Raw genomic sequence first — 17,793 nt, 5'->3', positions numbered from 1 at the left:
CTTTTGTCTTATACAGTTACTTATCTTGTATGGCTTTTTAAATCTTTATATATTTACCTTATCTCCCTCCATAGACTTCCTAAGACAGTCTCATACTACTTTAAAGCCCCACTCAATATATTTTTATTGATTTGATCGCTAGCTCCTAGTGTAGAAGGTACTGTAACTTTAAAAATTGTTCTTTTGGGAGTTGTACTATTCTTCCCTTATTAAAATATTAAATATTAAGAAGTAAAACACTTCATTAGTTATTTTCTTTTTTAAAAAAAGATGCTGAATAAAGGTAAGATAAATATTGTGATTGTTAATAGAGTGAGTCTCATAAAAAGAAAGAACTTATAAATCTGAGCAACTGACAATTAGTACTGAAAACATTGAAAACTGATAGGAATGCTCTTTTCTTCCCTGGGTCTTTGCCAAAGTTAAATCAGGTTTTCCAATATATAAATCAGTATTTAATTGAATGAATTCTCTAAAGTCAGGTTCATTTTAGAGAAACAGAAAAATTTGTATGAAATAATGAAGAGTGAAATGAGCAGAACCAAGAAAATACTGAATACAGTAATAATATTGTTTGAAGAAGAACTAAGTTATTTTGAGTATCACAAATACTCAAATCAGCTATAAAGAACCTATGAAGGAAGTTGTATCCACCTTCAGAGAAAGAATTGAGAGAGAAATGGTGACATTCTCTAGTGTGGGGTAGGGAAGGAGGAGGGGAGAAAATTCAGAACTTAAAATGTAACAAAAAAAATTAATTATATTTAAATAAACCTCTGAAGTTATTAATGATGAAGGATCCTTAGCAAAAAGGAAGTCCTTAGAAGGATTATTTAATTTTGTTGAGAAAATTTGTATATTATTATTTTAATTCTGGAACCATGCATAATCAGTTCTACTCTTGCTCCTAGAAAGGAGGTCTAAATCTGTTCTCTTCTTATTACTTATTACTTATTATCCATTTTCCATCTTCTACTGTTTTGTTTTAAACATTCCTTCCTTCTCAACTCTCTCCAACTCTCAATATCTTTTCCAAAACCTGACTTAACTCTCATACATGTATGGATTCATTTATAATTATTGTCTATAACCTTTTCTCAGTCCAAAATATCCCTCTTAGATTACCACTGTCTTTCTGTGTTACCTTCGCTTAGAAATACCTTAAGGTTAGAGACTGTCTTTGTTTTTTAATTATTTTGCTCCACTCTTAAGCATCTAGCTCAGCATATAATAAGGGCTTAATAAATTGTGTTTCATTTACTCATTCATTCAGCCAAAGTTCATTACTGGTTTAAAGAAAGAGGTCCAAGGTACTCTCTTATTCTTTTGAATATTTTTGATCCAAAATTATATGTTTAATTCCCTTCAAAAATTAGTAGTCAATTTTTGCTTACTTGTACCTCCCACAAATTACTTTCTACTTTCAAGTCATGACTACAGTACTTACTAAGTTGTGTGATTAGGGACAAGTTTTTTTAACCTTTCTGATTTCCTCATCCAGAAAAAAATGGATATAATAATATGTCTACCACCAACCTCTTAGCTTTGTTGAAAAGAAAGGGTTTTGTGAATTGTAAACTACATAAACATAAGGGCTTATATAAATCTGTTACTATTCTCCAGTATTGTTCTAATCCTGTATAACAACACTTAAAGGTCATTTATTCAATTCCACAACTTGCTTTCATCCCTTTCCAAACTCTGGGCTTCCTTCAAGATCTGTCTTCCTTGACCACACCTAGACCACAATAATTATGCCCTCCTATAAACTGTTACAAAACATTCTACCTACTTTACTACATATTTCCATATATAGTGTCCCAGAAGCCTTAGTTACCTTTAAACATTAATAGCTTCAGAACTCTAAATGCAATAAATTTAGAAAATTTCACTATTTCAATTTCTTTTATACTTATTTATTTTTGTGATTTTAAAATAATAATTTTTTTTTTGTTTTATCATGCCCTGGTGTTGTGTTGTTGTGTATTGTACTCTGATAGTTTCTAGGTTGACACTTTTTTCAGATCATTGGATTGCTAGAGGGTATCTTCCTATTTGGTCACCTCAGTTGCCTGATTTTTCACTATTAGCCTTTTTTTGTGAGGATACAGCAAAGCTGTCATGTATGCATCAAAACCTAATTCTTTTGATGATTTTTTAGGATTATGAATGCAATTCTTTTCTTTCTCTGGACGTCAAGTGATGAAAGCTTTTACAAAGTTCAAAAATCTTCACAAACAGTATACCACAAGATTGTGATTATATTGACTTTTAATAAGAAGTATAGCAATGTTTTAATAATTTAAGTAATTAACTTTTCAAATGGGCAAGTAAACTTATAGCATTTATATTTAAGTTATTAAAGCTTAAAACTGCAGTATGACTTAGAAAATCCTGTATTGTTTTTTCTATACATGCATATCTTCTACCTTCAGCTACTGATGATTATAAATTTATGGTTGGCATAGATCATTTCTTCAGTTTTTTCTCACACTTCTCACAGTGTTTTACAAATAGTATGTACTTAATTAGTTTTGTGTGCCTTTATTTTGTACTTTAATTTGTATTTTTAATGGTTTATTGTGAAATAATTCTTTAAGATATAATGTTAATAATTCATCGAACTTCCCTTTTCTTTTTTAAATGAAAAGAATCACACCCAGAAAATTTGATATTATTCAGGCATCTGAGGAACAAAAAAGTGGAATTATCATTAGTGATGCTGGAAACTTAACACTAAAGAAAAGAGGAGTGCGGACTTCATTTACATTTAGAAAAGTGAGGAGAACACCTTGTGACTGCAGTAAGTATGAAGTCTTTCTACTATAAAATCAACTTTACTGGCTCTTGTAGAAATACAAGTAAACAGCTAAGGGGCAGAGCCAAGATGGTGACAAGAAGGATCATATCTTAGGTGCTTTCTCCTAAAACTTCGAAACTAAGGACTCTAACTAAATTTTCAAGAGACAGAACCCACAGAGGGACCCGATGAGGCAGTTCTCCTACTCAAGGTAACCTGGAAAAGAGCAGAAAGGCTCTGCTCCCCAGGGTTGGAGGGGTGGCCCGCCGGAGTGGTGGCCCACCAGAGCAAAAGAACTTCAGCCTCCCAGAGGCAGTCCTAGGGTGCTGGGAGCCGTGGCTTACAGCAGCGGGGGAGTCTCCTGAGCTACTCCCCGGGGAGCACCGGGCACAGATTGGGGGACCCGCCGGGGACCTCTGCCAGAGTGAGCGCATGTGAAGCCCAGCCCTCGGGGCACACAGAGAGCAGTATGGCCACTGCATTCCAGATCCAGGAAACATAAGCTGGCAGAGCCCATAAGCAGGAGCCCCAGGGCATGAGCCCATTGAACTGAGGGAGGGGAGTGAAGAGAGACTGCTGAGCTCTGTCCTCTGCCCCTGGAATAGGACTCTGGGGCTCTGACCACATTCAGATCCTGATCGCAATCTAGGCCCCCCCCCCCCCACCTTAGCCCCGTGGCAGAGTGGGGTGCATATGGTCATTCACAGACCAGGAGGGAGGACAGAGCCTCACACACTGAGACCCTTGTGGGAGTGTCCCAAAAGCTCAGGAAGCATCCCAAAACCAGGCTCAGGCTAGGAAAATGAGCAAGCAGAGAAACAAGAGGAAGACCATTGAGAAATATTTTGCATATGAGCCCAAGAAGTATCAATGTACTCAATCTGAAGATGAGGAAGCACAAGCTTCTGCATCTAAAGACTCCAAGAAAAACAGAAATTGGTCTAAAGCTATGACAGAACTCAAAAAAGACTTTGAAAATCAAATGAGGGAGTTAGAAGAAAAACTGGGAAAAGAAATGACAGAGATGCAGGAAAAACAAAAAATGAAATCAGCAGCCTAGTCAAGGAAATCCAAAAAAATGCTGAAGAAAATAGCATGCTAAAAACCAGCTTAGGTCAAATGGATAAAACAGTTCAAAAAGTTATTGAGGAGAAGAATGCTTTAAAAAGCAAAATTGGCCAGATGGAAAAAGAGATAAGAAAACTCTGAGGAAAACAAATCCTTCAGACAAAGAACAGAACTCAGGGAGATTGATGAATTTACAAGAAACCATGATTCATTATTTCAAAACTAAAAAAATGAAAAATTAGAAGTAAAAATGTGAAACATCTTATTGAAAAAACAACTGATATGGAAAACAGACTTAGGAAAGATAATTTTAAAATTATTGGAATACCTAAAAGTCATGATCAGGAAAAGAGCCTTGACATCATTTTCAAAGAATTACTACAGGAAAATTGCCCTGATATCCTAGAAGCAGAGGGCAAAATAGAAATGGAGAGAATCCACCGATCCCCTGAGAAAGAGATCCCAAAAAACCAACCCCTAGGAATATTGTAGCCAAGTTCCAGAACTCCCAAGTCAAAGAGAAAATATTACAAGCAGCCAGAAGGACACAGTTCAAATATTGTGGAGCTGCAGTCAGGATCACACAGGACTTAGCAGCAACTACATTGGAAGCTTGTAGGGCTTGGAATATAATATACCGGAAGGCAAAAAAGCTTAGAATGCAACCGAGAATCAACTACCCAGCAAGGCTGAATGTCCTCTTCCAGGGAAAAAGATGGACTTTCAATGAACCAGGGGAATTTCAAATGTTCCTGTTGGAATGGCCAGAGCTGAACAGAAGGTTTGATCTTCAGATACAGGACTCAGGTGAAGCATGGATGCAGGAGAAGGGGAAAATATGAGGGACTTAATGATGATGAACTGCATGTATTCCTGTATAGATAAATGACACTGATAATACTCATATGAACCTTCTCAGTTAATAGAGAAGGTAGAGGGAGCTTTTATAGTTGAAGCTCAGGAGAAAGCTGAATTCGAAGATAAAATATGGTGTAAAATGGAGTCAATAGAAAAAAGGGAAATGTAATGGGAGAAAGAAAAAGGAGAGGAGGAATAGGCCAAGATATCTCATATGATTTTTCTTTATTACAATGAGCTATTGCATTGATATGGAAGGGGGGAAGGCAAGGGGGAATGAGGGAATCTTGGCTCTCATCAGAGGTGGCTAGGAGAGGAAACAGCATATATACTCAGTGGGTTATAGACATCTGGAGTAAGAAGGAGGGGGGAGCAGGGGGAAAGGGTGGGGATGTGAGTGATGGAAGAGAGGATGGACCATGGGAGGAGAGTGGTCAGATATAACACATTTTCCTTTTTACTTCTTGCAAGTGGCTGGGATTGGAAGGCCTGCCCAGGACCATAGGGCCAGGTGGATTCTGGGCCTAAGGGGTGGTATGGGGGCTCAGGGCCTCTTGGCCCCAGGACCAGCGATCTGTCTGCTGCATCACTCAGCAACCCTACAGCAGAGTCAGAGTGAAAGGAGAGAGAAAATATAGTACATGGTGGTGGATAAATAAGAAAGGAGGGAGTTGCGATCAGCAATGGCAACGTTGGAAAAATATGGAAATAACTTTTGTGATGGTCTTACCATAAAGAATGCGATCCACCCATGACAGAGTTGTTGGTGTTGGAACAAAGAGTGAAGCACATTTTTTATTATTATTATTTGGGGGGAGGGTGCAGGGCAAATGGGGCTGGGTGGCCTGCCTGGGGCCGCATAGCAGGGTGATCTTTGGGTGTCTGAGGCTGGATTTGGACCCGGGTGCTCCTGGCTCAAGGGCCAGTGCTCTCTCTGCCACCCAACCACCCCTACTATTAGTACTATTTCATTTTATTTTGGGTCTTTTTTTCTTTTTTTGGTTTTTGCAGGGCAGTGGGGTTTGGGTGGCTTGCATGTCACACGGCTGGGTGATTGTTGGGTGTATGGGGCTGGATGTGGGCTCGGGTGCTCCTGGCTCCAGGGCTGGTGCTCTGTCCATTGTGCCACCTGGCCTTACCTACAATTATTACTATTTTTTAAATTTTGGTTTTTTATCTCCCCTTTGCTTTATAGCTCAAGCGAGTCTATATTTTGTTTGGGGGAGGGGGTATTCTGTTTACTCTTAAACAAGAATATTTTTTTTAATGTATGAACATTATTTGTACAAGAATTGGAAATCAAGTGAATGTTCTTCATTTGGGGAATGGCTTGGCAAACTGTGGTATATGTATGTCATGGAACACTACTGTTCTATTGGAAACCAGGAGGGATGGGAATTCAGGGAAGCCTGGAGGGATTTGTATGAACTGATGCTGAGCGAGATGAGCAGAACCAGAGGAACACTGTACACCCTAACAGCAACATGGGGGTGATGATTAACCTTGATGGACCTGCTCATTCCATCAGTGCAACAATCAGGGATAATTTGGGGCTGTCTGCAATGGAGAATACCATCTGTAGCCAGATAAAGAACTGTGGAGTTTGAACAAAGACCAAGGTCTATTAACTTTAATTTAGGAAAAAAAACATATCTTTTTTTCTGATCTTGCTATCTCTTATACTTTATGTTTCTTCCTCAAGGATATAATTTCTCTCTCATCACATTCAATTTGCATCAATATATACCATGGAAACAATGTAAAGACTGACAGGTTGCCTTTTCTGGGGGGTGGGGGAGGGAAGATTAGAAGAAAAATTATAAAACTCAAAATAAACAAAAATCTTAAAAAAAAAAGAAATACAAGTAAACAGTGAAAGGGTTACAATGAAAAAAATGAATACAGTCAAAGTATTCTTTACACAGTTATTGGTCTGAGCATAAATTTGTTGGTTGTCAAGATTCAAAATTATTTCCCATTAACCCAACAGGGGAGCTGAATGTGACAGATTGTTAAATAGTAGGTAGCCCTTAAGGACAGTAAACACTGATTTATTTTTAGTTGTCTTGGAACCCTGGAAAGGTAGAAAGGAAGTTCATTGTAATAATTGCCATTTATATTATATAACATATATAGAATTTTACAAATATTATCTCATTTTATACCTAATAAATGTATCCATCGAGGTGTTTATTACACTGAATGATCTTAGGAAGATCTGACAATTTGTATTTAGTTATGACAGTAAAAGTAAGATGCATTTAATATCTTGGGGGCTTCCACTATAGGCAACATGTAACAAATTTTTCTAATTTCTCAGCGTTATAAAACAAAAGAAATTATAGTTCACCTAACAAAATGAGTCAACTTTAATCATAGAGCACAAGGGCAGTCCTTAAAATAACTTTTTGAGTTAAAGATGCGTATTATTGCATTGCCTGGAATTAATGTAGATAAGTATGTTTGGAAAATCTAAAATCTCTCTCTAGGTAACAGATTACTTTGAAAGCTTTAGCCCAAGATAGTTCTTTGTTTATCTTTATAAAGGGAACTTAAAACATAAAATTTCTTATCAATCAATTGGCTGCTAGGGGCTGCTAGGTGGCTCCTTGGAGTGAGCACTGGCCCTGGAGTCAGGAGTACCTGAGATCCAATCTGGCCTCAGACACTTAATAATTACCTAGCTGTGTGGCCTTGGGCAAGCCACTTAACCCCATTTGCCTTACAAAAACCTAAAAAAAAACCCAATCAATTAGTCTTTATTAAGCACTACTATGAGTCTGATTGATACCTTCCTGATTATTTTGGGAGATCCTGAAAAGTAGAAAGCATTGTCTCTCACTGTCCAGGTGTTTAAGGTCTAATTTTACAGACAAGTTTGGCCAATATTTGAGCAAATATTTCATTGATGTCTTCCTGATGCGACATTGATGTATTTAACAAGTCTCTATTCAGGAGACAATTTATTATAAGTTTATTTTTACTTTTGAGTGCAAAACTCTCCACTGGAGAATTTATAGTACAGATTTGGAGATTTGTTTCTTTTTTTATTTATTTTTTAGTAATAGAGGTATCTCTTAACTTTTGGTAATTCTGATGTTCATAATTTCCAAGAAAATTTAAGTAATTGTAATGATAATTAGGGGTGACTAGGTGGCACAGTGGATAGAGCACTGGCCTTGGAGTCAGGAGTACCTGAGTTCAAATCCGGTCTCAGACACTTAATAATTACCTAGCCATGTGGCCTTGGGCAAGCCACTTAACCCCATTGCCTTGCAAAAAAAACTAAAAAAAAAATTGTAATGATAATTAATTCCATTCAGTCAAAATTCAGCCAGGATACATACTACTCTATTACTGAGAATTTTTGTTGCATCTGAACACTTTCTTTTCTAGAGGAATTAGAAGCCACCATTTGTAGTTTTTTTTTTCCCTTTTAAGAAAAATTAATGAGAAATTTCATGGGTATCAGTTTAAAGATTTACTTGTTTTATTATATTTTATTCAGGTTATCCTTTGGTCTGTGACAGTCAAAGTTGTCATCAAAGTGAAACTTTCCCCTCCTTCCCAGAGAATGACAAGGAAGCCTCAGAATTGGAGCAAGAGTATGTTCACAGAGTTTATGAGGAGATAGCAGAGCACTTCAGCAGTACAAGGCATACCCCATGGCCTCAGATTAGGGCATTCTTGAAAGCTTTACCAAAGGGCTCAATAGTGGCAGATATTGGGTGTGGAAATGGAAAATATCTTGGCCTGAATAAAGAGATATATATGGTAAGTCAACTTCATCCCTGATTTTCTTGACTTTTTTTTTTCAGAAATAATTATCCCTTACCCACATGATACAGATTTTTTTTTTCCTTCAAAGGGACTATGCTTTCATTGGTGCAAGTTTTTTTCATTTACTGAAGCAGCTCATAGACCCATCACAGATTTATTTACCTATTAGCCAGATGTTTAATGATAAGTTTTTTTGAACTTAGCCAAGCTGATAGTAGATAACATGTCTGCAACTAGGCCCATAATTAAAGACTTCATAAAGATGGTCTCAGCTCCCACTTTTTTGACTTAGACATGAGAGAACATCAATTTCATATCACACTGATGTACTAGTATTGTGTGGGGTATACTCAGAATTTTTAAATATTAAAGCATAGTGAAAAGTATCGTGACTTCTTAATGTCTATTCTTAGTGAAAAAAATTATCTTTCTTTAGATTTATTAGATAATATCAGGATTAGCCTATTTCTTGGAAATATTTCTATATATTAATGTCTTTATGAACATGTTTATTTTGTGTGATCAAGTATTCTGTAGAGTGACAATGTAAAAGACTAAAAACTAGAGAGAACTTCCATTCATTCTTTATTCCACAAAGGAGAGAGAGAGAGAGTGTGTGTTTGTGTGTGTTTGTGAATCAAGTCAAGTAGAATTTAACAGCTGTTAAACAACAAGGTTAGAATTCCTTTGGGGAAGGACTAAATCTTATTCTATCTGTAATACCATCCCTGGTATATTGTAGTAGTAGTAGTAGTAGTAGTAGTAGTAGTAGTAGTAGTAGTAGTAGTAGTAGTAATGATAATGTATTAATGCAGCTTTTTGTTTAAAAGGTTGTTGTTGTAAAGGAGGAAGGACTCAAGTAAATGAAAAGAATAAGTGGAACTACAGTGCAATAATTTTCCATCCCCCTCTTTCCACCAGCATTCTATTCTTTCCCATAATCTAATATTGTTCTAAAGTAATATTGGAAAAGAAAAAAAGCTGATTAGGGTTTAATACAGATTTAACTAGAAATCTTTCCTGGTCCCTACTGCTGGTAGATTATTCTCTTTTCAAATTATCTTTTTAAAAAATTCTCTATAGAACTTGGCCTGTAATTTCATTGTTTTAGGGACTCTCAATTTAAACCCAGGTCTTTCTGACCTCAAGGCCAGTCACTTAGTCAGCAAGTATTTCTTAAACATTTAGTATGTGCTAGGAAGCTCTCCATCCACACTGTGTTATGGTGTAAGGAAAAACATTCCTATTAATTAGAACTGATGAAAAAGAGAGTAATTTCAGGTGGCATTAAATTCCTTCTGATTGGAGATCTTCAGGAAGAGACCAACAATCATTTGTAGATATTTTATAAGATCTTATTCAAGAGATCTAGACCTAAAGGTTAGACCAAAAGGCCTATAAGTTCTCTTCTAACTCTTAAAATTCTGTAAATCTCTTAAATGTTTGTTGAAATGAAGTAAATATTTTAACCAAAACATGTTTAGTTTTTTCAATAGTTCAAGTCATTGATGTTTGCGGCAAGGCAACTTTTTTTTTTACATTATAAAAATAGTTTTTAGATGTTTATATGTATTTTAAGAGGAGGAATCAAAGTAGGATTTAAATTGAGGAATGTGATATTTATACTATAGTCTTCAGTGTATATACTGCCTCAAAAGACCTATCATTTTATTCTTCCAAGAAATGCATATAAATATCCATAAATAATTTGGTGGTCTCTGCTCATTGTTATTGATCATTACATAACAATGTCAGGAGGGCTTTTTCCTCTGCCCTATTTTCAATATAAAGTCTTTAGAGTAAGGGTTCTTAAGAATCCGTTAACTTGTTTGTTTTCTTTTGTAATATTTTGATAATTGTACTTTCATAGTTATATCTTTTGTAAGCCAATATATTTTATGCATTTGAAACATTCTGAGGAATCAATCTTTACCAGACTGCCCAAGAAGACATAATATAAAAAAATTAAGGACCTCTGCTTTAGAGAGATGTGAAGATAGTTTGAAAAGAGAATTGCAGGATAATAATCGTTTTGTTAATAGGATAAAGAACTTGCAGATAGTTAGCTATATGAAGGGTGTGAATGAAAGGAATCAACTCATTGGGCATATTAAATGAGTCTGGTTATTTCTCTTTTAGGCATGCACATTAGATCTGGTTCATTATTTCCAAACATTGCCTGACCTCTCTTCTATTGAAGAAATGAAAGAGCTTAACAGTAGTTAAGGACTGCACTCATTTGGTGAAGTTTTTTTTCCCCATTGCTGCTATTCTGCTCCTTGTTTCCCAAAGTATGATTTGCTTGCTCTAGGCCCTCATGCTATCAGTCTAGATAGCTGAACAGTATCTCTAGTAAATGAGATTGTCTTATTAGAAGGTTAGCTTTCTTGAGACAGTTCTGTTTAAAGGAAAGAATGCTATTGTTGGATTCTGAAAATCTGGGCTTAAATCCCCATTTTGATGATTACTAGTTGTATAACCATGGGCAAGTCATTTATCTTCTCTGTGCCCTCTTTTCTCTCATGTAAATAGAATCTATTTAACTGGACAATCCCCATTATCTTTTGCATCCCTAAGTCTTCTATTCTTAAAATGATTCTTTTTTTCCTTTGTTTGACTTAAATAAGCCAGTATTTGGTACTTTTAAAAAACTTAATTCTATCAAGTATTAGCAATTATAATAAGCAATAAGAATTAAAATAGAGTGCACTTTATTTTGAGCAGTATAGTTCCTTAGGAATTGTTATGACATAATTGTTTATTCATCCTTAACACTTTTCACTATGCCAAAAGATCTCTCCTATGCATTCGGTTCTGGTATAGAATATGACATCTATTTAAAAATGAACCCAAAATGAATTATCTCATTAAATAAGAAAAATACTCTTGACAGAATGATTAATATCCCTCTATTCTAAAAGAGTGAGGAAACTGTCGATCATTGCTCATTATGACAGCAGATTGTCAGGATAAATAAAAACTTGAGGTGACCACTTCTGTTTAAATCTGTTTGCAATTTTTTCTTTCTCCCTTTCAAAATTAAATTAAGAGGAAATGTCTGGAATAATTAATTGCTAATTATTTAATATTCCTTAATGTACCTGCCACTAAGAACAGAACTCTCCATGGTTCTTTGATAGTCAGAAAGTTAAGAGAAGGCACCCAGAGAAATTAAGCAAAATGAAACACATGCAGTAAGGTACTTGAAGCCACATCAGGACTTGCATGGGCTTGATAAAAAGGCAGACTACCACTTTCATTTTCTTCCATTTCCCCTCCTCTCCCACTCCCTCCCCAATCAACAAACTCAAATACCTGTACACACCAATCATCATCAATATTGACCTACAAGATCCAAAAGATCTTGGTCTTGGAATTTGTGTGATTCTTTATAGGTCATTTAAATTCTCAGTGTCCCAGATAATACTGTATGTATGTATGTATGTATGAATGGTAGAACAGTTGCTGATCTATGTTGGTAGGGGAAGTTTCTTCACTGGGACTTCCCTATATACTATGACCACAGTTCTAGACCAAACAGACAAAATATGGCATTACTTTATTATTTTCTACTTTTGTCCACTGAGCAGCTGTCACCGTGTAGTCTCTAATTTAAAAGCATTTGTATCTTCTGAGTAATTTTAGATAAGTATGTGCTCTTATAAGGCTATCAAAGTGGTTGAAACTTTTTTTCTGATGATGACTTCATATTTGGTAAGGAAAAAGAACCATATGGTCTTTTATAAGAAGCTTTGATTTCAAACTGTGGTTATATAGTTGGAGATTGAGATGTTACATTTCAACTGTTTGCACATTTACTCCCCTCATATATTTGTTTTGTTTCATTAATTTGGGTACCTATGATGTCTTTCAAAGTAATGAAAGCTGGCCTAGTCAGTTGAAAGTGGTCCTTCTTTTAATATATACATTAAATCCCAACCAAGTCTGGTTGCCATGGTATGTATAAAAATCATTCATATGTCCTTGGTCATTGTGACCTGAGCAGAACAAGTAACTTGTTAGTTTAGAGTTTTAATTTCTCATGAAATTCAAACAATACATTGATAATCTTATTCTCTCTCTGATATAGATTGGTTGTGATCGCAGTCAAAGCCTTGTTGAGATATGTAGGGAAAGGCAGTTTGAGGCTTTTGTTTGTGATGCCTTAGCTGTACCCATTCGAAGTGAATCATGTGATGCTTGCATTTCCATCGCTGTCATTCATCATTTTGCAACAGCAGTAAGTATTTTTTATTTTCCATCTAATGTTGTAAGCATGATTATTGAGAATATCAGGGAAGGGACTTTTGGGTTTTTTTTTTTTAGGGTTGGAGGTTTTTTGTTTGTTTTTGCCTATTCACTACCTTACAATTTTATATTATTTCCCATTTCTTTAATCAGTTTCCCCAGTATCCAATATAAAGGTAGGTTGAAGATAGACTCCACTCTCTTAATATGTCTTTTGTGACACACTAATCTTTGCCCAAGTGTATGCTTTGATTATTTAAATGTGAAAGTCTAAAATAAATAAATAAATGAATGAATAAATGAACAAAAATAAAAAATAAAAAAAATAATAAATGTGAAAAGCTATATGTATCAACATTCACAGAATAAGAGGATATCTAGATCCTGGATACCCAACCAATAAGTTAGGAAAAAGCTAATGATACAGGAGTTAACAAGATAAAAAATTTCTTTATTTTACCGTTAGTCTCAATTATAACTTTTCTTAATCTAAGAATTCATTGTAGAATGAGAGGTTTTCTATTTTTCTTCAGTTTATTTAGTATGTCTTAGTGGAATTGCTCACTCTGATTTGAAAGCAGTGTTGCTGTCCATTTATATACATACATAATATATACCTACTTTATGTATATATATATATATTTACCATTGTCTTCTTTATCTTTGGGTTGATGAATGGCAATGTGTTTTTATTAGGAACGAAGACTGGCAACCCTCCAAGAATTGGCTCGACTCCTGAGGCCTGGAGGAAAGGCTCTTATTTACGTCTGGGCAATGGAACAAGAATACAATAAGCAGAAGTCTAAGTACCTTAAGGGGAACAGGGATAGTGAGGAGAAGGAATTGCATCTCAACAGTGGTGTGTTGGCCTCAGGGCTACTTGGGGAACAGAATCCTGGCACCAGCAGTCAGATTTCTGTATGTTCTATCTCAACCATTAATGACTTGAAGGATAGAGGTTGTAATGTAAATGAAGTAATTAATTCCAAGCTGCCAGTTCACACTAACAGGACCTCTTTTCATTCTCAAGATGTACTGGTCCCTTGGCATCTTAAGAGGTGCCAAGACAAGCATGCTGAGCCACTGAAACTTACACCTGATCTGGAGGGGCCACATAATCCAAACCCTGTATTTCACCGCTATTACCATGTATTTTGTGAAGGAGAACTAGAAACATCATGTAGAATGTTAAGTAACATAAGCATTCAGCAAAGCTTTTATGATCAAGGAAACTGGTGTGTGATTTTCAAAAAGCTCTGACTCTCTAAGCATTTCTTATTGGCAAGATATGCTTAATCATTTTTTTAAAAAAATGAGTTGATCATTTCTTTGTCTAAGAAGAAAGTCTCCTGGGGAAAAACTGCCAAACACACTTACTAAAAGATTGAAGAAGCAGAGATAGAGGTTTATCAGCAGGCATCTAATCTGTATATGTACCCTGCTCTACCATCTGGATCACCTTGGACAAAGGATTTAATCTCTCCTTTTCCATCTGTCATGCGCTTTATAATAGAGTTCCTCTTCTCTGTTTTTGTTACAAGGACATGGACTTTGTAAAAAAAAAATGAATGAATTAGTTTATGAAAAGCTTTGATATTCTTTCTATTTATATTCTATGAATTGAATTTGTTTTTTCTCAAAGTGTTAAGGAATGCTATTTAAAATATTAATTTCAAATTCTTTGGAATTCATACAGAAGTCACATCTGTTAGTGTCTTAATGAATTTGTATTTTGTAATAAACTTAAATCTTGTTGACAGTTTATATTTCTTGTCCTCAGATTTGTATTTGTTTATTTGGAGGGTGGGTTGGGATTTGGTAATTCATATTAATTAACCTCTAATGTTGAGTTTCTCCCAAGTTTCAACCCTGTTCCACCTTTTCTTTTTTATTATATACTATCTCACTAGATAATATTATCAGTTTCTGTGGGTTCAGTTATCTTTTCTGCAAATCACTCCCAGATTTATGTCAAGCTCTAATTTTGACTTTTATACAATTTTCCCTTTTTTTTTTTTTTTGCAAAGCAATTGGAGTTACACAGCTAGTAAGTTTCAAGTATCAGAGATTGAATTTGAACTGATGTCCTCCTGGCTCCATACCTGGAGCTCAAGTTGCATAATTTCAATTTCCTCTTGAATATTTCAAATCAAATTTCTTTGGGCATCTCGAAGTTCAACATGTCCAAACAGAACTCATTGTCTTTCTCCCAAAACCCTCCCCATCATGGTCAGCCTATCATAGTTGTGCTCTCTGTAATAATGTGTGACAATTTAACTCAAGGAAGGACCTCACTGTCTGGTCCCTTCTCTTGCCAGGTGAACTTAAGAATCTTCCTGAGACAATTTAAATGGAAGCAATTTAGTTTCCTGGCATGGTGCTTGTAGACTGTCCAGGTTTCATAGGCATATAGCAATGAGGTCAGCACAATGGCTCTGTAGTCCATCAGTTTGATGATCTTTCAATTATTCTTTCTCTCCTACACTTTCTTTTGGAGTCTCAAATGCTCAACTAGTTCTGGCAATTCATCTCAGCATCTATGTGTACCTCCCTGGAAAGGACATTACCAAGGTAAGTGAGCTTATCCACAGTATTCAGAACTTCTCCATTTGCTATAATTGATGGTTCCACATATGGATGGTGTGGTGCTGGCTGATGGAGGACCTGTGTTTTCTTGTTGTTAATTGTTAGGCCAAAATTAACACAAGGAGCTTCAAAGCCTGCAGTGAGTGCACAATTATCTGCAATCAGAAGATTGTGTACCAACACTCCCTCCACTTTGGTTTTGGCTTGTGTCTTTACTAGTTGAAGAATTTGCCTCAGTGAGGTAGCTGACTTTGAGGTCGTGTTCATCATCAGTGAAGGCATTTGATAACATGGCTGAAAACATGCTAAAAAGTATGGGAGCAAGGACACATCCTTGCTTCACTCCTGGAGTTGTCAGGCAGCAAACACTATATTGACTGTTCTTCTACCTTTTCTGAAGCCATACTGGCTCTCAGTAAAGTGATTAATTTCCAAGTGAAAGATCAACCTATTGAGAAAGACTCTGGCAAGAATTTTACCAGCAGTAACTAAAAGAGAAATACCCCTTTGATTGTCATAAGACAATCTATTCCCTTCACCTTTATAGAGATGGATGATGGAGGCATCCTTGACTTCTTGGGGAATAACCTCTTCATACCAAAAAGCCTGGAAAATTTCAGTCAACTTTTAGATGAGCAATGGCCCCCCCATCTTGTAGATCTCAGCTGGAATAGAATCAGGTGCTTTGCCACATAAAAGGAGCCTAATGGCATTCAAAACCTCTATTTCAGTTGGAACTTCAGCTAGGGAGGGATTGACTTCAACTTGAGGTAAAGTGACTTCTGCCTTGATTGATGATCTGTTAAAAACACTATGGAAGTGTTCAACTCTCTCTAGGATCTTGTCCCTATCACTAATCAATATGGTACTAAATAGTTAAGATGCACCATGTATCTTTGACCTATAACTAGATTTCATGGCATCATAAAAGCACTTTGAATTGTTATTATACACATAAAACTGAATTTCATCTGCCTTCTTACTGAGCCAAGAGCCCTCAATCTCTCTAAACTTCTCTTGCACTTTGTTTGATGGAATCAAATGCTGCCTTAGAAATGGATGAACTAGGGGCGGCTAGGTGGCGCAGTGGATACAGCACCGGCCCTGGAGTCAGGAGTACCTGGGTTCAAATCCAGTCTCAGACACGTAATAATTTCCTAGCTATGTGGCCTTGGGCAAGCCACTTAACCCTATTTGCCTTGCAAAAACCTAAAAAGAAAAGAAAAGAAAAAGAAAAATGGATGAACTATCCTGCTGGTCAATCTTGTGGTGTTCTTGTTTTTCCATTTAGCAGCTTTTGTATTTCCCTGTCATTTTCATCAAACCAGTTTTGATGTTTGTGAGTTTTCTGACCCAGATGAGCAGATGCAGTGCTGTATACCAAATCTCTGAAAATTGCCCTCTCCTTTTCTGCTCCTTTTTTACCAACTGTATTTTGGCTCAACTCTCCCTCTGAGTTAACAACAAACTATTTCTGCTCAGAAACATTCTTGTCTCAATATTAATTCTTCTGGTAGACATTTTGCCTTGGAGCTGCTGCTTTGGTTGAATGTGAATATTTAGCTTGGAGAAGATGAGTCTGTGATCAGTCCAGCACTCTGTACCACACATTGCCTTTGTCACTCTCACATCTTATCTGTCTCTTCTCCTTGCAATCACATAGTCTATTAGATGCCAATGTTTGCTACAAGGATGCATCCAGAAAGTTTTGTTGAGTTTAGGTAAACATCAGATGGTGTTTCTGATGAGAAGGTCATGAGATGTATAAGTCTGTTACCATTGCTATTACTGTTTCCAACTCCATTCCCCATAGGCCTCCCTGCCATGTCAAGTAAGCTAAGCCTACTTGGATTTCCAGGACTTCATAAAATTTTTCTTTGACTACATCAGGGCTCGTCATGGTGGGAGCATAGGCACTGATGATGGTGGTGTGGAATTTTCCTTTAAGTCAATCTCTTTGTCATGAGCCTGTCATTCACAGCTTTTGGTAGGTATTCAAGCTTTTTGACTAGTTTAGTTTTGATGGCAAAACCTACCCCAGCTTCATGGCTTTTCCCTTCACTGCAGCCATTCCAGAAAAATGTGTATCCAGCTCCAACTTCAGCAAACTAGTCTTCATTTGCCAGCCTTCTTTCATTAAGGTCTGCTGTTTGGTTATGATACTTGTTGAGTTCTCTTGCAACAGAAACTGTTTATCTTTCAGATCTATTGGATCTTACGTTATCTATGAATGTGCATACATTCCAGGCATCAATGATGAATGGGCTCTTCTTTGAAGAAATTTTTGCATATTTTTTTTTTGTTTTAACCACAGTGTGGGATCTGTGACTGCCATGGTAATCAGGCTCCTTTTCTAACTTCTTCACACCAGGAGGAGAGTGCTGTGATCCTTAAAAGACTGCTCAGACATCCAGGGGGCTGCCAAATCCTACTCCTACTGCTACTTCCAGTGA

At 36.3% G+C, this 17,793-nt stretch overlaps 1 protein-coding gene and 1 long non-coding RNA gene across 3 annotated transcripts in view; one reads left to right on the top strand and one right to left on the bottom strand.

The window, feature by feature from the left end:
* The window catches only part of ALKBH8 (alkB homolog 8, tRNA methyltransferase), a 51,857-nt gene extending 37,330 nt beyond the window's left edge, over positions 1-14,527 (top strand). The window contains exons 9-12 of one of the 2 annotated variants that reach the window (XM_074216605.1): positions 2,652-2,803; positions 8,235-8,500; positions 12,597-12,746; positions 13,451-14,527. In XM_074216605.1, the coding sequence (XP_074072706.1) occupies positions 2,652-2,803; positions 8,235-8,500; positions 12,597-12,746; positions 13,451-14,014 (1,132 nt within the window). In that variant the 3' untranslated portion in view covers positions 14,015-14,527. The remainder of the gene's footprint in view (positions 1-2,651; positions 2,804-8,234; positions 8,501-12,596; positions 12,747-13,450) is intronic. The other variant, XM_074216604.1, reaches the window with a different exon arrangement.
* Positions 1-17,793, bottom strand: part of LOC141488299 (uncharacterized) — a 90,917-nt gene that overhangs the window by 58,013 nt on the left and 15,111 nt on the right. The gene's annotated exons all lie outside the window — the stretch shown is intronic.

Source organism: Macrotis lagotis, chromosome 1, assembly GCF_037893015.1.
Source record: "Macrotis lagotis isolate mMagLag1 chromosome 1, bilby.v1.9.chrom.fasta, whole genome shotgun sequence".
NCBI lineage: Eukaryota > Metazoa > Chordata > Mammalia > Peramelemorphia > Peramelidae > Macrotis > Macrotis lagotis.
Note: the sequence above shows the minus strand (reverse complement) of the source record. Positions and strands in the feature narration are given on the sequence as shown.